This window comes from Mirounga angustirostris, unplaced genomic scaffold (assembly GCF_029215605.1).
Source record: "Mirounga angustirostris isolate CCGP_5_RB_7025 unplaced genomic scaffold, mMirAng1.0.hap1 SCAF_5, whole genome shotgun sequence".
In the NCBI taxonomy this organism is placed as follows: domain Eukaryota; kingdom Metazoa; phylum Chordata; class Mammalia; order Carnivora; family Phocidae; genus Mirounga; species Mirounga angustirostris.
In genome coordinates this window covers 46,786,002-46,813,690 of record NW_026991713.1, presented here as the reverse complement: position 1 = coordinate 46,813,690, position 27,689 = coordinate 46,786,002, and the positions used below count along the sequence as shown (strand labels likewise).

The 27,689-nt window shown below is 41.0% G+C and overlaps 1 protein-coding gene across 1 annotated transcript in view; it reads left to right on the top strand.

The window, feature by feature from the left end:
• MYRFL (myelin regulatory factor like) overlaps positions 1-27,689 on the top strand; it is a 120,432-nt gene that overhangs the window by 41,937 nt on the left and 50,806 nt on the right. The window contains exons 4-11 of the mRNA XM_045872979.3: positions 10,605-10,672; positions 10,768-11,026; positions 11,873-11,964; positions 18,287-18,437; positions 21,631-21,826; positions 23,848-23,924; positions 25,129-25,239; positions 26,748-26,838. Of these exons, the coding sequence (XP_045728935.1) occupies positions 10,605-10,672; positions 10,768-11,026; positions 11,873-11,964; positions 18,287-18,437; positions 21,631-21,826; positions 23,848-23,924; positions 25,129-25,239; positions 26,748-26,838 (1,045 nt within the window). The remainder of the gene's footprint in view (positions 1-10,604; positions 10,673-10,767; positions 11,027-11,872; positions 11,965-18,286; positions 18,438-21,630; positions 21,827-23,847; positions 23,925-25,128; positions 25,240-26,747; positions 26,839-27,689) is intronic.

The following is a 27,689-nucleotide window of genomic DNA, read 5'->3' as shown; positions in this document are numbered from 1 at the left end:
TGGAGAGCTGCTTGAAGGGAGGGGCGCTAGATATTTAGGGGATAGCATAGAACCCTGGAGGTTGCAGGGAAAAAGGACAAGAAGAGTGTGTGTGTATGTGTGTGTGTGTGTGTGTGTCTATAAAAGGAAGACTCCAGAAAAGAGACTAGTGAATCTTTCTTTTTTTTGAGTACTTCATTTCATTTTTTAAAAAATTTTTATTGTTATGTTAATCACCATACATTACATCGTTAGTTTTTGATGTAGTGTTCCATGATTCATTGTTTGTGCATAACACCCAGTGTTCCATGCAGGACGTGCCCTCTTTAATACCCATCACCAGGCTAACCCATCCCCCCACCCCCCTCCCCTCTAGAACCCTCAGTTTGTTTTTCAGAGTCCATCATCTCTTGGTTCGTCTCCCCCTCCGACTCTCCCCCTTCATTCTTCCCCTCCTGCTATCTTCTTCTTTTTTTTTTTTCTTAACATATATTGCATTATTTGTTTCAGAGGTACAGGTCTGTGATTCAACAGTCTTACACAATTCACAGTGCTCACCATAGCACATACCCTCCCCAATGTCTATCACCCAGCCACCCCATCCCTCCTACCTGCCCCCACTCCAGCAACCCTCAGTTTGTTTCCTGAGATTAAGAATTCCTCATATCAGTGAGGTCATATGATACATATATTTCTATGATTGACTTATTTCGCTCAGCATACACCCTCCAGTTCCATCCACGTCATTGCAAATGGCAAGATCTCATTCCTTTTGATGGCTGCATAATATTCCATTGTATATATATACACCACATCTTCTTTATCCACTCATCTGTCGTTGGACATCTTGGCTCTTTCCACAGTTTGGCTATTGTGGACATTGCTGCTATAAACATCGGGGTGCACGTACCCCTTCGGATCCCTACATTTGTATCTTTGGGGTAAATACCCAGTAGTGCAATTGCTGGATCGTATGGTAGCTCTATTTTCAACTTTTTGAGGAACCTCCATACTGTTTTCCAGAGTGGTTGCACCAGCTTGCATTCCCACCAACAGTGTAGGAAGGTTCCCCTTTCTCCACATCCCTGCCAACATCTGTGGTTTCCTGACTTGTTAATTTTAGCCATTCTGACTGGTGTGAGGTGGTATCTCATTGAGGTTTTGATTTGGATTTCCCTGATGCTGAGCGATGTTGAGCACTTTTTCATGTGTCTGTTGGCCATTTGGATGTCTTCTTTGGAAAAATGTCTGTTCATATCTTCTGCCCATTTCTTGATTGGATTATTTGTTCTTTGGGTGTTGAGTTTGATAAGTTCTTTATAGATTTTGGATACTAGCCCTTTATCTGATATGTCATTTGCAAATATCTTCTCCCATTCTGTCGGTTGTCTTTTGGTTTTGTTGACTGTTTCTTTTGCTGTGCAAAAGCTTTTTATCTTGATGAAGTCCCAATAGTTCATTTTGCCCTTGCTTCCCTTGCCTTTGGTGATGTTTCTAGGAAGAAGTTGCTGCGGCTGAGGTCAAAGAGGTTGCTGCCTGTGTTCTCCTTTAGGATTTTGATGGACTCCTGTCTCACATTTAGGTCTCTCAACCATTTTGAGTCTATTTTTGTGTGTGGTGTAAGGAAATGGTCCAGTTTCATTCTGCTGCATGTGGCTGTCCAATTTGTTGAAGAGACTGTCTTGTTTCCATTGGACATTCTTTCCTGCTTTGTCAAAGATTAGTTGACCATAGAGTTGAGGGTCCATTTCTGGGCTCTCGCTTCTGTTCCATTGATCTGTGTGTCTGTTTTTATGCCAGTACCATACTGTCTTGATGATGACAGCTTTGTAATAGAGCTGGAAGTCCGAAATTGTGATACCACCAGCTTTGCTTTTCTTTTTCAACATTCCTCTGGCTATTCGGGGTCTTTTCTGGTTCCCTACAAATTTTAGGATTATTTGTTCCATTTCTTTGAAAAAGGTTGATGGTATTTTGATGGGGATTGCAATGAATGTGTAGATTGCTCTAGGTAGCATTAACATCTTCACAATATTTGTTCTTCCAATCCATGAGCATGGAACATTTTTCCATTTCTTTGTGAGACTAGTGAATCTTAAAAACAGGCTTTGTTTCCTTCAAAAATGCCCAGAGGTTCACCTCCTTCCTTTTTTCACTCTAAATGTGTGTCAGGGAGCAGCACTCACCTGACTTGGGAGCTAGAAATGTAGCATCTCAGACCTTCCCCCAGAAAAGCTGAATTAGACTCTGCATTTTTAATATCTCCATGGAATGCTCATGCACATTATAGATTGAGAAGCCCTGCGTTAGGTCTCACAAACATGCCTCCTTCCCCATCACCTCCTACGTTCCAAACCAAATAATTTGGTTTGGTTTGAGTAAGTGTTCTCAGTGGAGGTCATATCATATTGAGTTTTAGGCTGGCCTTGGGGTCCTACCTATGGAGTAAGAGGGAACTAGATGAGGGCACTGAGGTGACACCTATTCACAGGTCTGAATGGGTGACTTCACAGGAGGCAGACCTTAAAGACACATTAGGTCCATGAGGAATCAACTGCAGGTTTTATTTTATTTCTTTCTAATAGTGGAGCTTATTCTGGGTTTTACTTAGGACTTGGCTTATTGGGGTTGGACATCAAAATGGACTAGGAGTCAATGACCAGCTGCACGCTTTAGTTCTGCCATCAATGGGGTGGGGCTGATAAGCTCTTTACTGTGGTGTTGTGAAAGGGGTGAGGTAACATGCGTAGTTCTGCGAGAAGAGCTTGTTAAAGGCTGTGTGAGTTCATTGATCAGTTTGGCTTCTGGGTTCAAACTGATGCAGTAGGAGGAAGGCTAAACAGAATCCTGGGCTGAAACATTATTGGCGACATCTTGGTTCTAAAGATATTTGTGGAAAATTACCTATAGTAATTAATTTGATTAGGAGAGTCTGTGTTTAAATCATCATGTGTTTTAGAGCATTAACTCTGGTGGTAGACCACTTGATTTCAGCTTAACTAGTTGCCAGATGAATAATCTTGGTTAAGTTATGTAACCTCCTCAAGCCTTAGTTCCATTGCCTGTGGAATAGGGACAATAGTAGTACCTTTCCCCATGAGGGTGGTTGAGATTAGATGAGATAACACATGAAAAGGGTGAGCTTGGTGCTTGGACCAGGGTAGGTTCAAAGGTTTATCTATTTCTAAAGCAACAGAGAGGAGTGGTGGTGGGAAGCTCAGGGTCTTGCAGTTTGCCAATAAAGGACTGGAGGGGTGGGGTGGCATCTTGCTTCCTCTGCCCTGTCATGAAATTATTTTCTTGGGCTATGTTATCCACTGACAACGTTTCTGCCAAGGACCTTTCTCACCCCAACTTCCAGGTGGTGGGTACAAACCCTAACCAAGCTTGATCAAGTATTTATTGTGTGTCTACAACATGCTCACCACTGGGACACTGTGTAGGACACACACAACACAGTATTAAGATATGTTCTTAATGTGAATGTCCATGTGGGAGGGATAAATCACATACATGAAAAATTGGAGAAATTATTTTCAATAACAACTATATCTATAATTTGGAGAGGGAGTAAAACAATGAACAAAACAGATGAAATCCCTGCTATTAGTTTACCAAGGGCAGTGTGGTGGGAAGCAGCCTGCCCTGACCCAAGCATTTTTCTCTGAGTTGGTGGTGCATGGTGAGAATAAAAGCACACTGACTTTTTGTAGGTGTAAGTATTGTTTTTAAATTCCCAACAGACAATGCATTTCCTTATTGCCTGCTGCTGGGGTGAGACGCTCCCATCCCTCTACTCTTGGTACTCCATTGTTGTCATGCCGCTCTAGTGGGAAGAGAAAGACAATGGCATATAGTATAAAGTCATTCAGTAAGATGAAGAAAAATAAACATAAAGTAAGGGAGTAGGAAGAGGGGTGGGGGAAGGCTATTATTTTAGATTGGATGGTCAGGAAAGCCATCTTTTAATATATGAATTTATATATATAACATACTTATGGCCATATGTAGTATAAAAAAAGCAGTAATTCATATTTATTAAGTACCAACTCTATACCAAGCACTGTGCTAAGTTGAGCTCACTGTGCAATAGAGCTTTAGAGAAGGCACAATTGGTGTATGAAGGCACTGGGGGAGTCATGAAAGAAAACTCGGGATTGGACTGTTGAATTTTAAGTAGTCGCAGTTGGGTATTCACATGAAGTCCATGTCTTAATACTGTATGTCCTACACAGTGCCTAGTATAGTCATGAGCATGTAGTAGGCACTCAACTACAACTTGGTCAAGCCTGAATACTATCTGAAAGAAATATTGGCTGCTTTGGGCATAGCATGCAGCTGTCATGGATATACATATAACTTAACCAGCTGGAAAGAAGAGTCTATTTGGCATTCCCTCTTTTGGTTGCATGGCATTCAACCCCCAGGAGACCATATTTATCCGTTTATCCTCCCAAACACAGTAACAAGTTATATATCTGAGAGGAGGAGGTTTAGAAGGCAAATTATTCATTTTTTATCAGTAGCTAAGACTCTGTTGATTATTACAACTATTTCCTACAGAAGGGAGAGACAGATGGCCACTCAAGGAGTGACCCATGGTTCTGTTACTTTCCAGGTCTACTTCATGGAAAGCCCTTTGGCATAATAGGCAAATTCAGAGCACGAAGACCAAAAACAGTCTAATATGCATGACTGGGATTCCTGATGTGATTGTGAGTAATGAGGAGATCAGCTGCTCATAAACAGTCCCAAACAACAGTGTTTTTCTTAAAGTTAATTATTGCCTTTGTTTTAACAATTTGCTCAGTTTCAAAGGTAGCTCTCACTTATTCTTCCTTCAAATTCTCTGAAAAGAACTGCAAAATTTCTCTCAATACTAGAAAATGCAGTGAGCATGGAATTCAATAAAAGAAAGGAGTAGGTGTGGTGAGTTTTGCAAAGGAGAGTAAACTGCAAGGAAAGCATTAAAAATTTCAAAATCTTGGGATGCCTGGGTGGTTCAGTCAGTTAAGCATCTGACTCCTGATTTTGGCTCAGGTCATGATCTCAGGTCCTGGGATCAAGCCCTGCATTGGGTTCTGTGCTCAGCAAGAAGTCTGCTTGAGGATTTCTCTTCCTCTCCCTTTGCCCTTCCCCCTGCTCATGCACTCTCTCTAAAATAAATAAATCTTTAAAAAATTTTTCAAAATCTTCATTTTTAAACCATCACTACATGTTGCAGCCACTCCACAAAGGGACCTTTGATTCTCCATGCATGCATTCCTGTATACAATATGCCATGCCATATTTCTCGAGTGAGTTGATAATTTACTTGTGATTTTTAGATTTTATTAACATTACTGTATTCCAGTGGTGCCACTAATGTAAAGGTAAATAACTGCCTAGAATCTTGAATGTGGAATTGTAAGATCACAGAGTCAATCACAAAATTTAATTTGTAGATCTATAGAAGTGATACTTGTGCAGAATTTAAGAAGTCAAATGGTACTGTGTGTGTATGGCTTATAATGAAAACCAGCAATCCTCAGCCTCAGTCTTCCCCATGTTCCTCAGTTTGCCTCTCCCAGAGGCAGATACTTTTCAACTATTTTAGATATTTCTACCACTTTATATCTAAATGGTGTTTTATGCTCTTCCTTCTTTATCTATTTTAAGAACTTAATATCATCTTTAGGGAGGATTTAACTTTCTTAAACTACATCTGACACCCACTTCTAGCACCAGCCTCCCAATATCATAAAGTTCTAGAAAAATTTTTGCTTAGGTCAGTATCCAGGGCTTACATTATTATCATTAGGTATTCTCATACAATTTATTATGATTATATTTTCTTTCTTGATCTTATTGTTTTTCTTGAACCATAGCCTTCTTTTCATGATTTTCTTGGCTTTGAATGTAACTGTCATTAATTCTTCCCTCAAATTCTCTGAAGGGAACTGCAAAATTCTTCTCAGTATTAAAACACATCAGTTCCTTTTCTTCCTAATTTCTCAGGTAATCTTTGTCGTTACTGACTTTTTTATTCTATCAATTTGTACTACATATTTTGTTCTATCAATTGATGAAAGAGGGATGTTAAAATCTCCAACTAGGACCATACAATTATTTATTTCTCCTTTTAATTCTGTCAGTTCTGCTTCATGTATTTTGAAATTCTGTTATTTGATATATAAACAATCATGATTGCTATGCCTTCTTAATGAAAGGACTGTTATTACTATGGAATGAGCCTCTTTATTTTTAGTAATACTCTTTATTTTGAAGTCTATTTTACCTATTTTTTTTAAGATTTTATTTATTTATTTGACAGAGAGAGAGAGAGTGAGAGAGGGAACACAAGCAGGGGGAGTAGGAGAGGGAGAAGCGGGCCTCCCGTGGAGCAGGGAGCCCGATGCAGGGTTTGATCCCAGGACCCTGGGATCATGACCCGAGCCGAAGGCAGACGCTTGATGACTGAGCCACCCAGGCGCCCTATTTTACCTGTTATTCATGAAATCACTTCTGCCTGCTAATACCTTTTTTCTCCATTAGTTTTCAACTTATCTGAGTCTTTATATATAAAGTGTTTCTTGCAGGCAATGTATAGTTGGTCTTATTTTTAAAAATCCATTCTTACAATCTCTGCCTTTTATTGGAGTTTTAGTCCATTAACATTTAATGTAATCATTGATAATGTATTTAATTCTGCCATTATATTATTTGTCTTCTTTTTATCCTATTTCTTCTTTGTAACTCCTTTTTACTTTATTTTGAATTATTTGAATAATTTTAGAATTCCATTTTATCTACTGACTTTAGCTGTACCTCTTTGCATAATTTAACTTTTTACAGTCTACTTAGATTTAATGAATTAATATTGTACACTTTATGTAAAATGTAGAAACCTTCAGTTGTATAATTCTATTTTATCCCCCACTCCCTCTGTGTTATAGCTGTCTTAAATATTACACCTTCATACATTATAAATGCTACAAGATAATTTCACATTTTTTGCTTTAAACAGTCCTATGTATTTTAAAGAAATTAAGAAAAAAACCCAATTTGCATTCAGATATATACAATTTTTATTCTCTACATTCCTTCCTAAAGTTTCAAGTTTTCCTCTGATATCATTTCCATTTAGCCTAAATAATGTCTTTAATATTTCTTATTGTGCATGTCTGTTTATGGTTTCACTTAAAATTTTTTTAAATCTGACAATGTCTTTATTTTGCTTTTATTCTTAAAGATATATTCATCAGATATGAAATTATAGATTGTCAGTTTTGATTTTCACTAGCACTTTAAAGATATTGTTGCACTGTCTTCTTACCTCTGGAGATTTTGATGAGAAGTCATTGGTCATTTGAACCACTATTATCTTACATGCAATATGTTGTTTTTCTTTGGTTTGAAAATTTTCTTTATTTTTGCTGATTTGACTCTAATGACCTAGGTGTGATTTTCTCTATATTTATCTTACTTAGCATTTGCTGAGCTTCTTGAACCTATAAATTTATGTCTTTTACTAAATTTGGGAAGGTTTTGGTCATTATATCTTTAATTATTTTTCTGTTACATCCTCTCCACGGTTCACAAATCTCTCTTTCTCTCCCTCTTTTTATATTCATTTTTCCCTCTCTGTTCTTTAGACTGGATTATACCTATTGATTTGTCTTCAAGTTCTGTTACACCACCCAGTGATTTTTTCATTTTCTATTTTTATTTTCATTTCTAATTTTTTTTTCAGTTCTAGAATTTCCATTAAGTTCTTTTTTAGTTTCTATTTTTTGCTGAGGTTTTGTATTTTTTATTCTTTCCAAACACATTATCCTCTACTCCATTAGACTTAGTTACAACAGCTGTTTTTATAATAGCTGCAGCTAAAATCTAGATTTATCTACTAACCCAATATCTGGATCATCTCTGGGTTGGTGTCCACTAATTGTTCTTTTCCTCAAGGGTAGGCCATATTTTCCTGCTTCTTCATTTGTTGAGTAATCCTTAGTTGTATTCTGGACATTGTGAATGTCTGGATTTTTTTTTTACTTTTCTCTGAAGAATATATATACTTCTGTTTTACCAAGCAGTTACTTTTCTTAAACTCAGATTATAAACTCTGTCTCTTGGGCAGTAGCTCAAATTTTATTTCAGTTTTGTCTGTTTGTTCATCTTGCTTTTTTGTTTTTTGGGTTTTGTTTCTTGGGGTTTTTTTTTTGGTTGGACTGTGTGCAGTCAGCCCCATATACATTGATGGCTCGGGAGTCAGACTCTTGGCCCGAGTTTTTACACAGAATCTAGGGTTCCCCTCTCTGAATATCTTTTTCCCAAGATTCCCCTTTCACTTTAAGCAGCTGTTTGTCCCAAACTCTGTTCTCTGGTTCTTCAGGTCAGAAAGTTTGTGTGTTTCTATTGGAGTTTTAGCTGTTTTGTGGTTCTGCTTTCAACTGGCCCTGAGGCTAAAAGTTGTAAACAGGTAACTCACCTTATGCTAATACCTTCATCCAAGTTTCAGTGTCCCCCCAGAACCTTCTTGCTTTTGTCCACTTTCCAGTATTTTTAGGCAGATTTTTTTTTTTTTAATTTTGCAGAGTTCACAGTATGAAAATGTCAAATCTGGTAGGAGCTTACCAGTGATATCAGAAGCAGAGGAGCTCTTTGTGGGGTTTTTTTGCATCCCTTCTTTATCTAGTTGTTTGTTCTTTGTCTTTAATGTTCAAGGTTTCTGGAAATATCTGGTCCTTCATCTTTTGTTACTGTTTAAGATGTTCTGTATGCAAACCATTATTCTCAGAGGATGAGTCTCATCATAGAGTGGTTAAGCAAGGATTGGCCATTTTGGGGGGTAACTTCAAAATCTTATTTTTCCCCTTGAGGACATTCAATTTTTCTGGGGAACAATCTTCCAATTTCTTACTGTAGGAAATCTGCTTGGATGCCTGCAAAGTCAAATTGAGGAAGGGCCTCGGGGTTCAGCATTTGGACTTCTAATGAATCCTTCCATTTTTAGCTCAGTAGCTTTACATCTCCCTGGAATCTGTTTCTCCAGAGGTAAACCTTTCTAACTTCCGTTGGGATGATGGAGGTAGTTGTAGGGTTGTACAGGTTGAAGAAGCTAATCTAAAGGTCTAACTGTTCCTTAATCAGACTTTCTTTCTTTTTTTTTTTTTTTAGATTTTTTTTTTTTAAAGATTTTATTTATTTATTTGACAGCATGAGAGGAACACAAGCAGGGGGAGTGGGAAAGGGAGAAGCGGGCTTCCTGCAGAGCAGGGAGCCCTATACGGGACTCGATCCCAGGCCCCTGGGATCATGACCTGAGCTGAAGGCAGACGCTTAACAGAGCCACCCAGGCGCCCCTCCTTAATCAAATCAGTTGAGTCTTTTGTTTTCAGCTCCACCTTACTCCTGGATTCGGAGGTTCCTGGTGCCTCCAATGTCTTGGGCTTTTCGGGAGTTGTATTAAATTGGATAGTTTCTTATTGGCTGTGTCGCTTCTGCCATCTCCAGGCAGTCTTGTTTTTGCTTTTTCCATTCTGTTAATTCAGTTACCATCCATCCTACTTCTGTCTGCCACAGTGTTATTAAAATATAGTCTGTTGTGTGCTCTGCACATGTACTCTATGTCCTTTTATGCCTCTTTATTCCTTTACTTTCATTTTTGGTGGTGTTTTTGGAGGAAGGTGGCATTGTTGGAGGAAGGTTTTCTCTTCCTTTATTCATAAAGAGTGAATGAATTATAAAGGGCCAATTTGAGGAGAAAACCTAACTTTTCTAGTAAACAACAAAAAAAGACTTTTCATTGTATGAGGTTAAAATCATAATCAATCAAGAAAAACATGACCGCTTACTCTCCAGCAGGAGAATCAAGTAGAGGGTGGTAGTGCTAATGAATGCCTTAGAATCATGGAGTTTCCGAGCCATAAGGAGCAGGTTTTTTGGAAGAGAAAATTTCACACTTTTTTAGTGGTACTCATTTTTTCTTAAATGAAATTTTACTTGCACCTCAATATATAAAACAGGAAAAGTTATGAATTTTTTCCCCCAGGCATTTAAATTTTTTCTTTTGTAAAACCACTGAGCTCATTCCAAGAGCTTTGGGATTTCCCAGTGTACAGATGGAAAACCGTTGCTTTGGTGGTGACATTTTATAAGGCTTTAGCCCAAACAGTATGCACAACCATCTCTCTGGTGTAAGTGCTTTGAAAACGTTAAGAAGCAACAATGCTTTTAATTAAACTATGATAAACTATATACATGTTTATGTGTATGTATATAAACTATAACTGAGCTTGCACTCTGGGGGCATTATTTTATGGGTTTTATACACAGTAGCTCATTTAATTCTCACAATGATGCTAGGAGGAAGGCATGATGGCTACTCCCATGTTGTAGGTGAGGAAACGGAGGCCTGGAGAGAGTGAAGTCTTGTTCATGGATACACAGCTAGGAAGTGGAAGAGCCAGGCCCCAAACCCAGTTTGATCTGCCTCAAAGCCTATTTACTTGACAACACTGGGCTTGATCTGGTGGTCTTGGCCCCTCATGGTGTGTGTGTTGTACCCACAGCAGTCTCCCATTTGTGACAAAGCTATAATGACGGAACAGGTCCCAACAAAAGCAATGTATGTCTCTAATCCTCAGGCAGCAGCAGCTCCCAGATACTCCACCCTACTCAGCGTCAGACTCCTGTTCTCCTCCACAGACCAAAGGTGAGTGCACTCTGCCTGCCGCACATCCTGCCGTGCCCCTCTTCTTGGACACTGGCTGGTCAGAAAGAGCGCTTCTCACCTGTGTGTTCCCCCAGGTGCATGCTGCCCGGCCGTGAGACCCGCAGCCGGGAGGACTCCTGCTACTTTTCTCCACTCGGCAGCTGCTCCTGGGACGCTCCCTGCACACCTGCCACAGAGCTCGTGTGAAATGAGGGACTCTGCCCACAGCCACGGCAGCTTTCGCAACTGCTACCCAGACACCAGGCATCTTACGACCCCCCCGGACCGATGCGTGTCCTCCCATCTGGGGATAAGCCGTCCTTACCATCAGCAGCCTCTGTGCCACAGCCCTGGGTAAAGGGCAAGATATTTAGTTATGAAAGACCCCAGAGCAGCCAGCACCCCCCCGTGGTGCCAGTAAAGCATGAACAGTGGCGTTCTGTCCAGGAGATGGCGGTGTTGAGACATATATCCAACACGGCAAGGCCCCAGTGCTCTCGGCTCTAGATGGTCTTTGAATTAAAAGCTCACTAAACCCAAAGTCCTCATTCAATGGAAAGTTAAAATGTCAGAACTATATGGGGACATTCTGAGTGATGGAGAAAGCACTGTTTGCATTTGCAGCCTCAGCTAGAATACGCAAGTAATTTGTGAATGAGCTCTCAGAAGAATACTTGTTGATTAAGCATTAATATTCTTCTTTTTTTCTGTTTTCCTTCCTCTTCTCCTCTTCTCTTTCATTCCTCCTTCTGAATCTAAAGAATGGCAGGAAGATTAAAGGTCCTCAAAAATTGTGGTAAAATTCCATGTGAAAAAAATTTCAGGTGTAAAATGTATACATATTTTATGTACTTCTATTTTATATATGTATATACTATATTTTAAGTTCGTATCTTCTCTGTCTCAGTGAGTCTTCTGCCTTTGGAAATATTGTCAGTTTATTTTTCAAGTAGGTGAATCTCAGATCTATTGGATATTGGAAAGCTAAGTTTCAGACCAGTAGGGCTCATGGAATAGGAGCTTGTCCTGTCCACTCATGTACAACCTAGTAGTATTGCAGACTAGTAGGCCTCAAGGAGTCTCAACCAACAGCAATAAGTCTTAAGAAGGCCGAGAGCAGAGACCTGGGAAACTGAATCTGATTTAATGTAACATGGAGAGCAAAAACTCCTAACCTTCATTTTGGGTTCTTGATTCTAGAGCCTCATTGCCACCAACCAAGAAGAGAAAGTGCACACAGACGCTGGAGGACTCCGTGGACTGTCACATGTGGGCCCATCACTCCAGACCAAGTGAGCCAACCTGGGGCCAGTCACTGCTTTCACCATTAAGTCAGGGATTTTGACCAGCCTTGTAGTAGCCCTACAAAATTATTTTCACTTTCATAGATGGGCAAGGGTAAGCCCTGGGAGTTTCTTTCTTTGCTCTTGACATATTGTTTCATGCAGTCTTAGGTGGAGTCATGCAGATGCTCCTAGGAAGAGACGCCATTCTCTCTCTCTCTCTCTCTCTCATTCTCTCTCGCTGGTGGAGATGAAATGCCGGTCCTTTCGATTTTAGGGGCAATGTGTCTCAGAGGACACAGGCTCCAGGCCAGTGGAAGCACGTTCAAGAGCCTGCTGTTGTGCTATTGCTTTGTCTGCTGCAATCCTTCTCAACTTGAGGGTGCACACAGATAAAATAGGGATCTAGGTAAAATGCAGGTTCTGATTCAGTAAGCCTGAGATGGGGCCTGCGGTTCTGCACTGCTAACAAACTCCCAGTGCTACTGAGGCTGCCGGCTCATGGAAGCAGACTTTGGAGGATTTCTCCAGTGGAACAGAAAGGTAGAGAGTTGAGCTCCCCTAGCAGTCGCTTCAAGTTAGCAGGTCCCAAGTAGATCTTTAAGACTTTGTAAGATCATTTTAGAAGTCTTTCAGCAGAATCATATAATGCCCAAGGGGTCAGACTACCTTATTTTTGGTCTTATGTAACAGGTGACACATCATGTTTTGAGCTTAGAGACCTCTTCAAGTTGTGAACAAATTGGGGTTTTGGAGTCTGCAGCCTTGAATTTCAGAATAAATGCTATGACACTTACTAGGCAAAAGGATAATACTCCATGCCTCCTCTATTAGCTGCTGTAAATAATCAGATGCAGGCAGTGTGAATAGCAGCCCAGATTCAGGGTACATCTCATTTATTACCCTGCATCAGCTGGCAGGGCATTCCAGATTTCTGTTCTGGAGCTCCCTTCCCACTATTGTCCCCAAACTCCAGGGCTTTCTACTGCCCTGAAAGGATGCGGGTGGCTTCCTCGCCTGCTTGAGTTGCTGCCTTTGTCTTTCACAGCCTCACGATTAGAGCTGGTCCTCTGTGCTTGCCTGTGGAGCCTGCTGGTCCTTTCAGGGATGCCTGGCCTCAGCTCCAGCATGGGCTGGAAGGTCCTTCAGTCAAGGCCCACACGTGCCGCCCCCTGGGAGTGCTGTGGTGGAACTGCATCCAGGCATCCAGCCCTCGCATGAACCAAACCTCTCACTGCCTCCTTTTCTTTTGCATGGATCCACCCTGGCCGACAGTTGCTTGGTTTTTTTCTTATCCAACCCTTGAAACAGAAAATGCTAAATAAAGTCTCCTTTCTGGATAATGTAGAGCTCACCATCCAGCTTCCTATGTGAGCGTACTCTAATTTCTTCAAGAACCCTTACATCTAGCCTGCAGCTTCTATGTGATTCTCAAACACAAAAGGCTGAGTAAATTCCTAGCCAGACGAGGGAACCATCTGTTCGCTCTCCCACAGATGCACCAGCCCACTGAGAGAACTGGGCAAGCCACCCAAACCTTCCAAGCATTTCCTCATCAAACCAGATTGCTGCTCAAATCGTCTTGGCCATTTCAGGGTTAAGCTCCAACCTGTGATGATTTTCTGCTGCCTGTCTCTGGAGAGGACATTGATTTTTCACCATCTCCAGAGAAAGTCATGGTAGAGTAACTGAAATGTCTCAACAGATAGGAAATCTTGAATCCCTTGCTTAAGTCCTATTCGGACAAAGGTCACTGAAAAGCTGACTAAAAATAATTGGCTCCAGACAATGGTTCCAGAATGTAAATGAACACCTTCCCAGGGCTGGGGGGGTGGGGGTGGGGGGTTGGGGAGGCAAAAATCCAAATGCTATGTTTTCATTACAGTTTATATTTTCAGCAGTTTTCTAGTAGAGAAGTCATATTTGATGTGGCAGAGGCCAAGGGTTTTTACAAAGGTCCTGGGGAAATGGTACATGGGAGGAGGAAGGAGGAGCTTATGCTAGTCTTATTGGGCAGGGATTTTGATGGGAGGAGAGGTTCTACATCAATCAGGAAGGCTTTTCTGGTGACCTTCTCCCAAGCAGTTCACTTTGTCCACAGGTTCCAAGATTCCCATTTATAGGCTCACAATGTAGAATCACTGGGTTGCTGTGGGCAGATGTAAAATCTTGCTTAGAGAGAAAATAGCTGGTGGGCAGACTCCTGCTGGCTGTTTCCAGCCCCACATGGTCTAGACCCCATGTATGAGAGCGTTCCTGCTTCCATCTGATCTGAACCCCAAATATAAGAGGGTTCATGGACTCATATGGTTTGAACCTCAAAAATAAAAGGGTTTTTTCAGCCCCAGAGTTGTGGTCTTTGGCCCCCGGGAGAGGTGCACTGGCTGAGTTCACACTGTAAAGTCAGAAAAAGTATTTGTCTCATCTCCTCAGCAACTAGGGACTTTCTGAGATTGGCTTTTTTTTTTTTTTTAAGATTTATTTATTTATATGAGAGAGATTGAGAGAGAGAGAGAGAGAGCACGGAGTGGGTGGTGCGCAGAAGGGGAGGGAGGGGGACAAGCAGAAACCATGCTGAGTGGCTGGATCTCAGGACCCTGAGGTCACCACCTGAGCTGAAACCGAGAATCAGATGCTTAACCAACTGCGTCACCGAGGCACCCTGAGAGTGACTTTTCTTTTCTTTCTTTTTTTTTTTTTTAAAGATTTTATTTATTTATTTGACAGAGAGAGAAAGACACAGAGAGAGAGGAAACACAAGCAGGGTGAGTGGGAGAGGGAGAAGCAGGCTTCCCGCAGAGCAGAGAGCCCGATGTGGGGCTCGATCCCAAGACCCTGGGACCATGACCTGAGCCGAAGGCAGACGCTTAACGACTGAACCACCCAGGCGCCCCTGAGAGTGACTTTTCTTGATTATCAAATGAGAATCATAATTTCTACTTCACCCATTTCTAAGATTTTTTTAAAAGTAATATATAAAAGAATATTTTTAAAGACATTAAAATGCAAGCTATGAGTTTTTCCAAAAGGTGGGAACTTGGTCAGTTTCCTGCCTTCACACTTCTATTCCTCTTTTGCTACATGTTCTCAAGACATCCTCAGTGTAGCATGAAGGGAAGAGGATGGTTTGAACCCCGTCTCTTCCACTTAATAGCTATGACACTGGGCAAGTTATTTCAGGTGGTTGAGCCCCAATTTCCACATTTGTTAAATGACATTAGGAATCCTGACCTCATAACCTCTCTATAATCAGTCTGGTTGCATCGACTAATGCATATCCTATAACCCAGTAATTCCACTGCTGGGACTATGCCTAGCAGAAATGTGTACATACACCCACTAAAAGACACGCACAGAAATATCCATAGCAGTGTTACTTATAATAACCACAAACTGAAAATAACCCAAATGACCATCAAAGGCAGAATAAATTGTATATTCCTGCAGTAATGGAAATGAGGAAATGACTGCCATTTGCAACAGTAATGAGGGAATCCCATAAACATAATGTTGGGGAAAAGAAGCTAACACATAAGAATACATATCATATAATTCCACTTCTATAAACTCCTCTATGGTATTAGATTTTAGAATAGTGATTTGTCTTGGGCAGGAGAAAGTAGTAGCTGGAAGAGGGCATGAGGGTGTCTTCTTAGAGTGGTGGACATGTCCTATTTCTTGGTCCAGTGATAGTTACCCAGTATAATTCATTTTATTAGAAAGTATCAAATTGTGTACCAATGAAATGTGTATTCTTCTTTATGTATATTATACTTCAGTAAAGAAAGTTTATTGAAAAAAAAAAAAAGGCATCCTTACCTTGAAGAGTTGATGAGAAACTATGTCAAGTGTCTTGGTGCACTTGGGGAGGTCCACACAGGAGGGTGCCTGGGTGACTCATTTGGTAAAGAGTCTGCTTTTGGATGATCCTAGGGTCCTGGGATCAAGTCCCATATCAGGCTCTCTGCTCAGTGGGGAGTCTGCTTCTCCTTCTCACTCTCCGTCTATGCTCTCCCGATCTCTTTCTCTCTCAAATAAATAAATAAATAAAATCTTTTAAAAAAATAAAATAAGAAAGTACACAGGAGTAGTAGACGTTATTATTAGTGTGACTAGTAATAGGTCCCAGTATTGGGCTCAGGCTTTTGCCTGGAATTTCAGCGTGGACCTGTGGTCTCTGGATCTCACCAGCTGATCTCCAGCTCCCAGGGAGGCCATGGCTATGTCAGTCCCGTTGGAGTGGCTGCCCCACCCCTTTGCTGCTATAATGGGAAAAAGCAGGACTTGCTCTTATCCTTGACCTTGCCACCATGCATGAGTGGGAAAGGGCCCAAGTGAGCTGACATTCACTCAGGCACTTGGTGTTAGTTATTTCACATCAGAGAGCGTTACCATGGAGGCCAAGCACAGAAGTATTCGCAAGGCTTCTTAGACAAAACTGCATCACCTGAGCTGACACTAGTCCATGTGATGACAGTGCCACCAACGTTAATGAAACATGCCATTGTTTAAACCCTTCCTGGTGACAGATACTGTGCCAAGCACTTATAGATGTAACTTGTTGAATCCCTTCACCATCCCTGGGAGGTTTCATACTGTTACTCCCATTGTGTAGATGAAGAAACTGAAGCCCCGAGACCGGAAACCATTTCCCTAGATGGTATAGCTAGTAAGCATCGAGCTGAGACTCAAGCCCAGACCCATTGATTCCAAACCCCAAGCTCTCGAGCTTCCTTTACCCTCTCTCTCCACGGGAGGACAGAGGAAGGAAAAATGGGAGAACTGGTTTCTTCCTTTCTCTGAATTTGGTATAAGCGGGAGAACCGTGGAAGGTGTTTGTTTGTTTGTTTTGAGAAGTTTCTAGGTCTGGTAACTTCTGGAGGAGTGACAGCATGGAGAGGCCCTTGCATTGCTGACCTCCTGTATTCTGAGCTGGGAAAAAGCTTTTCATGATTTTGAGAAATCTTTTCAAAATGGTTGTTTACGAAAACTGGAAAAATCGATGTTTTGCTTAGGTGACATGTAATAGGGGTACCCCAAGGTAAACACATTTTCTTTGACATTTGAGATCAAAGACAATCCGAAGCAGCTCCGTTATTTATTCGTTTGAGGAAGTCCTCCGTGGAAGTATAGAGAAAGGAAGTTAGACGAGTGAAAGAAACCCTGCCGTTTCCAAGCTGTGGGCTAAGTGCACGCTCTCCAGGAGCTCACCTCATATCTCTGTTGCTGCTCTCTGCCCGCTCCTGATCGTGTGAACTCCCACCATTTCCCCTTCACTCCTGACGTCAGGGAGTTAAAAGAAAAGAGAAACAGAGAACGTACCAATAGAATTTACATAAAGATTATCCAAGGTTGAATCACAGGGTTTGGAGGCCTACTCAAATTAAGACAGTTTGCAAGGATTATGCAAAAATAGTAGCTTGCGCATGTGGAATTGCTGTTATTTTAACACAGAACAGTAGCAATTTCATATAGTCAGTACCACATACTTACGACATTTTCTGCTGCTTTATCTTGGCGTTAGCTGCGGAAAGTGCTTTCACTTGTACTATGATAATCTCTCTGCTTGTATAACGTTGCAAGATGGGCAAGACATCTGTTTTAATTTCTATTTTGCAGTTGAGGGAAGTAACACTAAGTGAATAAATAGCTCATCTAAGTTCAGAAAGCTAGTGCCACGAGGGACCTGTAACAGATTAGAATGTATTGGTTGCAATTAAACAAAAACAAAGAAACAAAGGACAAACCCCCCCAACCCCCCAAACCTCAAACTGCCTTAAGCAAAAAGCAAGCAAACAAACAAACAAAAAAACAAAATTGGAGGATTTATTGGCTCCTGTCACCCAAGAGCTTAGAATTGGATCCCAGAACTCAAATCATGCCATCAGAATGGGGTGCCCTTCATCCTCAACTCTGCCTTCTGCTGTGCGGGCTTCATTTCCAGACAAGCTTTTCCTTCATGTCCCCAAGTGGTGCCAGCAACCCTTGGGGATGTATCTCACGGGTTTAAAGCTCATGGCAGAGAGTCAGCATCTTTGAACCTGTGTCCCCTGAAGTGCTGAGATTCACTCTGCTTGGATTGGATTGGGCCATGAGTCAACCTGATGCAGTTGTTGATGCGAGTAGCGAATGCTGTGCTTGAACTGATCCAGCCTGGGTCCCCGTGCCCTCCTCTGGCTGGAGTGGACTTCACTGGAAACACATTGACTGGAAGTGGGGAGACGCTACTGAGGACGTCATACGTGGCCAGTTCAATTGCTCCATGCAACTGTCTGTGAGTCTAGGAAAAACAGCCTTGGAGGGAGGATCTAACACACCGATTTCTTTGCAGTGACAAGTAGGAGTTTCAGCAGCGAAGTGCAAGACTACGACAGTGAGGGACAGAACATGACGCCTGTCGACCAGTGTTCTCCTTCTCTGAAGTGGCAGCCATACCAAAGCGTGCCTTGGCACAGTTTATTCACTGGTCATTATGAGAAACTGTAAGTGTCCCAGGGCCCCCTGGTGGTGTACTGGGGAGTGAGGGAAGAAAGGCCAGGTTAACTCCCAAGACTAAATCCGAGGATTTGGGCCACCCCTGATCAAATAGGATGGGTCCATGAGGAAGTGTGTCTTACCCCTTATGTTTCGCATTCCAACTAATGAATAGCTGGGACATGGGTTTCTGGCCTTTTGGAATCCAGACTGTAATTCTGACTCATTACAATTTACCCACTAAATGATAGAGGGGAGAGTGAATCTTTCTGAGACCATAGACCCAGTTCAAACTACGAGCTGGAAAATGGGGATTTCCCAAATCAGTAACATTTAATCCTGCAGTTAATTTAAAATTCCACAGAATACTGTTTTGGGGGCCACATTAAATTGCTAGCTGGTGACATCCCACCTCCTCTAATATCTATGCTGTGAATCAGTATTGTCAAGCTTATTGTCAACACATACTGCAACCATCCTAGCTGGTGGTGGCTTTGAATTTAGAGACTGAAATGAAACCACTCAAAATATCTTTAAACTGGAAAATTTTCATCCTAATCTTATGATATTATAGTTTCAAGAAATCAATGTGGACTTACGTATTATTGCTCAGAGCCTTCTCTTTATTCCTTAGAGTATAATTTACCTACCTAAGTCTTCTAGAATTTTCAAGATTATAAATACCTTCTTGAAAAATCTAAAAAATGTTAATGGTTAAAGAATAGGACTTTCAAGCAATAAATATAATATGAAATGAGAAATGTTGATCCACAAACTTGAGGGCCTTCCATGGTATTTTCCAAATTCAAATATAGCTTCTTTAAGAGCAAAACTTATCACTAGGACTTTCGTGTTGGTTGAACTAGAAGGAAGAAATCTTTTCCTTAAAACAAATTCTAAGGACTTAAACAGACTTTGGGAGTTGGTGTGTTGAATGGGAACCAGAATGAAGCAAATTACTAATTGTCTCATTGAAATGTGACAACTTTGTGTATTTGCCACTGTGTTCAATTAGAAAAAGAAAGGAAGGGTCCACTGGTCTTGGTTTTGAGTCTTAGCCTTCATTTGATTATCTTTTGGGGAGTAGTCCATATATGCTATCTTTAATATGAGTACCCAGGTATGAAACCCTTGATCAAGTTTTTGAGGCAACTTATCCTTCTTCTTACTTGAGTAGATTTTTTTAAAGTTTATTTGAACAGCCAATCTAAGCTCCACTGATCTGGAAAAAATGGAGAACATGGATGGTATCAGCTTAAAGGTATAGAGGCAGATTTATTTTGAATGCTTAGACATAATTCACTTTTCTTAAGTGCAAGAAAAAGACAATATTAATCTACATTAGACTTCAGGTTGTCTTGATTTCACTACTCATATCATTGAGACAGAAAATCACTTGTCTCAGATTATTATGTCTAATTTGTCACAAAAATATTGTTTCCTTAAATTACCTAAAAGCAATAAAGTTAGGGGGTTGAAAATTTATCAAAAACTTTTTTTTTCTGAGTGATACTGAAAACTTGTGTTAAAGGAGCTTTTAAAAAGCCAGTTTAGTTGATTTTATGTATAACTTTTGATATAAAAAACAGAATCGCTATTTTTAGGTAAACAGATTTCTATAACCAGAGATGGGTGTTTAAGATTCAGAATAACCTTCAACTGCATAATAATTGTTCGTTGATTCTGTTTCTGCTTCTAACTGTCTCTAAATTTCAGGCTAATGCTCATATCTGATCTGTAAACCTTACCTCCTTCCTTCAGAGTTTCTGATAGTGAAACATGAAGATCACAAAAAGATATTTCCTTTTTTCTCCATCAAGACAGTTCTTATTACCCTCTGCAGTAAAATCTATACGATTCCATTCATCTAGACTTTAAATGAGTAAATTAGAAGATTAGTTCTAGAAACGTGAGTCAATATGAAGTTTCCAGATGACATAAGACATGTGGTCTTTATCAAATCCTTCATTCAGTGAATGGTCTTGACTTTGGTGCTGGCAAGGTACCATGATCGTGGAGGCTTTGACAAGTCAGCTACTTGGGAGTAATCAATGACCCAGTGACTTGATCCACTGGGAATGTGCTTAAATTGCAAAGAACATGAACACTCTTTTCTCCAAGAGACTCATTCATATTTTCTGTCTCTGGAATTAGAGGAAAATTTAGAAACTTAAGTGTTGTTCATTATAATGGCCGCCATCCAAATTGAGATCCCAGGAAGCACAGAACCACACACAGTAAGTCCTGCCCTCCTCTGCTTCCGGTCCTGAGGAGAAGCTTCTTTCCTGAGGAAAAATCCACATTTAGGAATCTTGGTGAATTAAAAATCATGTTCCATATCTACAACATGTATGGGAAAAGCTCACTAAAAAAGTTTCACCTTCTATATTCTCTTCTCTACTCAGTAATGTTACACAGGTAAGGTGTTTTAGTTTTATTAACATTTAAAGGTATTTAATTAAATATGTGATACACAAAGCCTTGATATTGAACGAATTTGATAGGATAAATAAAGCAAGGGTCTGATTAGCCACCCCACTACTTTTGTTCTCAGCAGAAGTAACCAGCATAGTAGGTTTTCAGTGCTATTATCAGAGCAGGAGGATAAAAAGGAAATGACCAAACTCTGGTGAAAATGGGTTTTCAATCCGTATTCTGACTGGCTCTAGTTAATCTGGTTTAAAGCTATTCCTGGTAATTTTGACCAGCCTGCTTTTTTCTTCTAACCACCAGTAGGCTGAATATTCACTCATCTGAGGGACTATTTGAATGTGCTGTTGCTGATGACATTTAGAGCCTTTTTTTTTTTAAAGGAAGAAAAAGACGAATTTTATCCCAGCTATTTCATAGGTCTGAGTAATGCAGTGACTTCTCAACTTCTAGCCTACATCTTTCTGTTGTATGGTGGAGTCAAATTAGAATTCTAGAAAGCACAAAGGGAAAGGGAAGCCGAAGAGACAATGCTTCCATTTGGCAAGAATTGTGCTTCTTCCTTGTGAGAAGATAAAATGCTGTGAGAGAGCCATCTGTGTTTTGAAATAGCACACTTCCTCAGCAAAAATCCACAAAATTGATTAAATATAGCAAAAGTCACTTTCCACAGTGTATTTTCTTGAAATGTTTATACTATTAGTATTGTTAATGGAAGAAAATGTGTAGAAAATGTTTGTTAAATTGGTTTCTTGATTCCTCTTTTTATAGACCTGATATAGGCTATCGAGTTATCATAGACAAAGGATTTAATTTTTCACCAGCAGATGAAGCTTTTGTTTGCCAAAAGAAGAACCATTTTCAGATAACCATCCATATCCAAGTTCGGGGAAATCCAAAATTTGTCAAAACCCAAATGGGCCTAAAGCCAATAGAAATGTTTTACTTGAAAGCTTTTGGGGTTAAGGTAAGTCTTTTATTGAGCTCAACTTAATTAAGCCAACATTTATTAAGTGTTCCAGGTATCTGTTGCTGCATAACAAACTACCCCCCAAACTTAGCAACTTAAAATAATGACAATCATCTATTTGGGTCACAAATGTGCAGGTTGGTTAGGGGTTGGCTCTTACAGTTCATGTCTCTACAGGAGTCATCAGCTGGGGCCTGGATCCAGTTTCCAAGATGGCTCATGTATATGCCTGTCAAGTTTGGGCTGGCCATTGGCCAGGAGCTCAAATGAGACTATGGCTGGGAGGCCTTGGCTCTTCTTTATGAGAAGTCCCTCTCTGTGGGATAGGTTGTGCTTCCTCACGGCATGGTGGATAGGTTCTAAGAATAAATGTTCCAAGACATAGGAAGCGGGAGCTGCCAATTTCTTAAGCCTGAAACTGGCTCAGAAACTGGTATAGCATCACTTCAAACTATATTTTGATAGTTTTCACTATATAAATCTTGCACTTCTTTTAGTAACTGTAATATTTTATTCTTTTTGATGCTGGTGCATTTTCATATGCAGTAGATTTGTAGTTTTTGCCAAATTCTCAAATAGGTCTCTGACCTAAAAAAGCCAAGGAGCTATTAAACAGAGGGGAGACTGAGTCACGGTAAAGTTAGACAGTTCATCCAAGATACGTACATGAGAGAGCTGAGTTTAGAATGCAGGTAGGATGAATTCTGAGTGGTCAACAAGGATTTGTTAACTTATTACCTCAGATCCAGCATTTAGGGGGAGGAGCATCCGTATTTTATTCTGATTATTAACCTGAGCTTAGGCAGTGAGTCTCCCAAAATAGGGCTTGATACCTTGACACCTCAGCTGCTCTTGCTCCAAACTGAGCTCTTAAACCAAACCAAACCAAAACAAAACAAAAGCAAACACAGATAAACAAATAAACAAACAACAAAACATATTTTTCTGATTATGGAAGTAATATGAATCCATTGTGAATATTTTGGAATACAGTAGAAAACTATAAAGAAGAGAAAAAATTCATTCATATTTGGGATCCACCTTTTGGTAGTCTAATTTTTTTCTTTTATTAAAATTAATCTCATATTGTTAATAGTATATTATGAAAATAACATGATATTATTAAAGACCCTATAAAATATTGTTTACAAAGATGACATAGTTTCTATTGGATAAATGTACCATATTCCTGCATTATTATAAGTTTTGCTTATTTTCAGTTTTTTATTGTTAATAAACTTCAGTAAACATCCATGTACATCTATCTGTCTTTGCATGAGGATACATTCCAGAAGAATTTATATATCAAAGGCATGAACATAATTAAAACTCTTGATGTATGTTGCCCAGCTGCTTTTCAGAAAAATTGTCGTTATGCTATTATCCACAAGCCATATATGACAGGGCAGATCTCACCACACCCTTGCCACTGTTCATTCAGAGCAAGAAGAGTTTTGTAGCAAGTACTGAAAAAAAGGCCATTCTCCGTATTTTATTTATTTTCATTGTATATTGTTATTTCTTCTTATTAGAATATTAGCTCTGCAAGGGCTGGGGTTTCTGTTAATTTTGTCCACTTCTCATCTCTAATGCCTTGGGCAGTCCCTGGTGCCGAGCAGGTGCAGGTGCTCAGCACGTGTCTATGGAATGAATGAATAAATGGATGGATAGATGCATGTACCCTTGGAGCTGCCTTGCCTCTGTGTTTTGCTCCTGATGCTTTAATCACCTACGAGCTCATGCCATATTCCCTGCTCACCTGCAGTTTTCTGTTGTCTTGTGTTTTCATTGTTTAGTTTTACACGTATTTGTTTCTTTTCTCACCAATAACATACTCCTTAAGGTTGGGGTCATTGTCTTATACATCTTTTCAGTGACTTGTTCCTCCTGCCCAGTGCCTATCATGATGCCTTGGAAAACTTTTAAAGTGCCTGAACGTTATTTAATAATGAACGGTGTTTATTAACAAATTAACTTATGTATTTGGTAACTAACTTACTTTTTGTTGTTCCACACAGGTAGAAGCCACCAATCAAATAATTGCTATTGAGCAATCCCAAGCAGATAGAAGCAAAAAGATTTTCAATCCTGTTAAGTAAGAATTTCTTTTCTGAATTCCTTTGTGAATGTATTAGGAGAAAGACCTATTGCCTAATTTATTTTATGAAAAATGAATCCCGTTGACCATATGATTTCACTTATATGTGGAATTTAAAAAACAAAACAGATGAACAAATAAATACACACACCAAAAAAGCAGAAACAGACCTATTAATGTAGAGAACAAATTGATGGTTGCCAGACAGGACGGGTTGGGGCAGGGGTAAAATGGGTACAGGGGAGTGGGAGGTAGAGGCTTCCAGTTATAGAATGAATAAGTCACAGGGATGAAAGGTACAGCACGGGGAACAGAGTCAATGGTATTGTAATGATGCTGTGTGGTGACAGATGGGAGCTGCCCTTGTGGTGAGCGTAGAGTTGATGAATCTCTATGTCGTACACCTGAAACTACTGTAACATTATATGTCGACTATACTTCAATTAAAAAATAAATAAAAAATAAAATGAATCCCACTGCAGAAACTACATTAGTAATATGCTAATATTCTGAATACATGCATATCAGCAAAAACAAAGGTAAAATGCATTGAAATAATTTCAAGCAAATTCTTGTAAAAAGCTCATTTTAAGTCATTATTATTTTTTTAAAGATTTATTTATTCATGAGAGAGAGAGAGAGAGAGAGAGAGTGCAGGGGGAGGGGCAGAGGGAGAGAGAATCCCAAACAGACCACATGTACACACAGCACTGAGCTTGCCTGGTGCATCTGGTCCTCCCTGGCCGGGGCGGGCTGGGTGTGGCCTTCCACAGGAGCCAGGCCAGGAGGGGGCAAACATGTGAAGGGGATGCAAAGGAATTCATGCGCAACTTAGAGACATGGCTTGTCGGGAGGCAAGTGCTCTAGCAACATCGGCAGAAGCGAAGTCTTTTCTCCCCGTTGTGGAGTTCAAAGAACCCATACGAGGCGTGGGGAGCACATGCCCTTATGAGGCAGGAAGTCTGGGCTAGAGCTTCTGCTGAAAGAGCAGATCTCACCCTTCTGGAGTTATCCCCTGGCAGCCATTCCTGACCATGTTGTGGAGAGTTTATTAAAAATCGGTGCATGGAATAAACTGTCCTCCGCGGGGGGGGTGGGGGTGGAGGGGGGCTGAACACACCTGAGAATCTTGGAACGAGTTAGAGTTGATCAGAGTCTGCATTGTCTCACAGTGTCTTGGTATTTCTGCTGTCTGTTTTAGAGTCGACTTGCTGGCCGACCAGGTCACCAAAGTGACCCTGGGTCGGTTGCACTTCACTGAGACAACAGCGAATAACATGAGGAAGAAGGGAAAACCAAATCCTGACCAGAGGTACTGGCATCCGTGGTGGCCAGGGACTCCATCTGACCAGCTGGTGCCCTCCAGAGACCCCTCAGATTCCTCTTGGTCCCACCAGCCTGCAAACCAGGCTGCCCGCGGCCCCTTTCCCCCTTCTCAGACTCTTCCTGTTTATTAACGCAGCTCATTTCCCCGTAGGCGTCTTTCCTTGTCCATCCTCACCCCCTACAGTGCCTGCTCTCCTGTCCAGCCCCAAATCTGCCTTGATTCCCTCCCTGATTCTCTGGAGTGACCACACGTTTATGCCTCACTGTTGTCCAAAGGCTGAGGACCGTCAGACCGTCACACCGCCCTGCTCGAAACTGTGTGCTCGTCACCAGTACAAAGCCCTGGGTCCTGGAGCTCTGCAATCGCCTTTTTTGGTTAAAAGAGGAAGTGAACTTGCATTAAGGATTTAAACCTGTGGTTCTCATAGTGTGGTCCCAGGCTAGCAGAGATGATGTCACCTGGACACTTGCTAGAGGTGCAATCTATTAGGCCTCACCAAAGACCTACTGAAGCAAAAACTCTGGGGTGGGGCCCAGTAATTTGTATTTTAACAAATCCTCCAGGTGACTTGGATGCATACTCAAATTTGGGCACACTGGTTTTAGAACATAAGTGCTGGAGTTGGAAAGACTTGAATTTGAAATTTGATACTGCCATATGCTAGCTGGGTGGCCTCGAGCATGTAACTTAACCCATTCTGTAAAATGGGGACAATGTCTATATCCTTCTCCAGTAGGGTTGTTCTGGGGTTCTAAATGAGATACTGTAGATAAACTGCTTAGCCCAGTGTATGACACATTCTGAGGACTCAGATGATGGCTAATGATTATAATGAAAATAACAAATATTATTATTACTGTTTTACTTTCAACATGGGGGAGAACTCTTATTCTTTAAGGATTAGAGAATCTGTGGAGTTACAGAGGAAGGTGGCAAGGTTTTTGCCTGCAGTGCTTAAAGCCAAAGCTTCTCTCATAGAGATAGTTTTATTTTGACTTTCAAGAAATGATCTGATCTTAAAAATGCCTCGTCGGTGTTACATATGAAGAAATAATTGAAGTAACATTGGTGAAAATTGCACTGGGAGTAATCAGAGGGGAGGGTCGAGGTCTTTGACTGGAGCAGACAGGGTGGGAAGGATCCAGTGTGGCTGGGCAGGCCCTGCTGGGATAGGGTACGTAGTTTGGGCGGCTCTGGGCAAAGGGACCTCTTAGGTGGCCGCCTGTTGTGCATCTGCTTGTGAGCAGTGCTGTGCTGTGGGGCTTCCAGAACAGCTCACAAATACCTCCAACCCGGCAGAGGGTGGACCCAGAACAATGTGGAGTGAATCAACTGCTCTTTCATTTCACAGGAGGGGCAACTTAGAACAGAATAGAAAATCTTTAAATACGTAAACCTATCTAGATAAATTCACTGTTAAGTGTTGGGTGGTATTTGATGGCACAAATTATGTCTCTGTTTCATGATGTGTTGATCTGCTGTTTCTGAATTAGATACTTCATGTTGGTGGTTGGATTGTATGCTGCTCACCAAGACCAGTTCTATCTATTGTCTGCCCATATCTCTGAACGGATCATTGTAAGGGTAAGGTTCAGTTCCTTAACGTTTCTGGATCCCACCTGCTTTTCTCCTTTGAAGTAGAATTTGCATTTTTTTTTTTAATTAAAAAAAAATTTTTTTTGAATTTGCATTTTCAATGGCATGCTGGAAGTGAGCTCTTTCTCAACAGATGATGATGGTAATGGCAGGTATTATTATTTTCATTTTCACATAATGGTTCTCAACCAGGAGAATTTTGTCCCTCAAAGGTCATTTGGCGATGTCTGCAAACATTTTTTGGTTGTCACAACTGGAGGTGCTACCGGCCTCTAGTGGGTCCAGGCCGGGGATTGCTGCTCAGTACCTTACAATAAACGAGATAGCCCCCACAGCAAGGATTCCCCCTTCCAAAGTGTCCATAGTGCTGAAGTTGGGAAACTGGTCCAGGCACTGGGCTGACTAATTTATGTATGACATCATTTTACACTGCGGCACATTTACGTTACCTTCTTCACATGCAGAAGAGCTGAGGCTCAAGAGGGCAGGACAGTTTGTGAATGATGGGGCTCGGGTTCCATCCTAGTTTTCTCTGGTCCTGAAGCCCATGGGGTGGGGAAAGTAGTAAGAAGGCATTTCTTACCCCGAAGTGATTGGTAACCCAGGGAACATCTGGGCCCCTGCCTACCACATAGTAACGGTTCAGCACGTTTTGCTGAATGAATGAGTGGTCACAGCTGTGGACAGGAATCTCGCCAGCCACAGAAACAGAAAGCGGTTGGCAGCTGGAGCTTCAGCTGTGTGTGGCTGGGCTGGCCGCCGCTCAGAATACCAGGGGCCTAAGGTAACAGGTCACCACAGGCCTGGCAGCTGGGGAGGAGCTGGGTCCTGACCCGGGG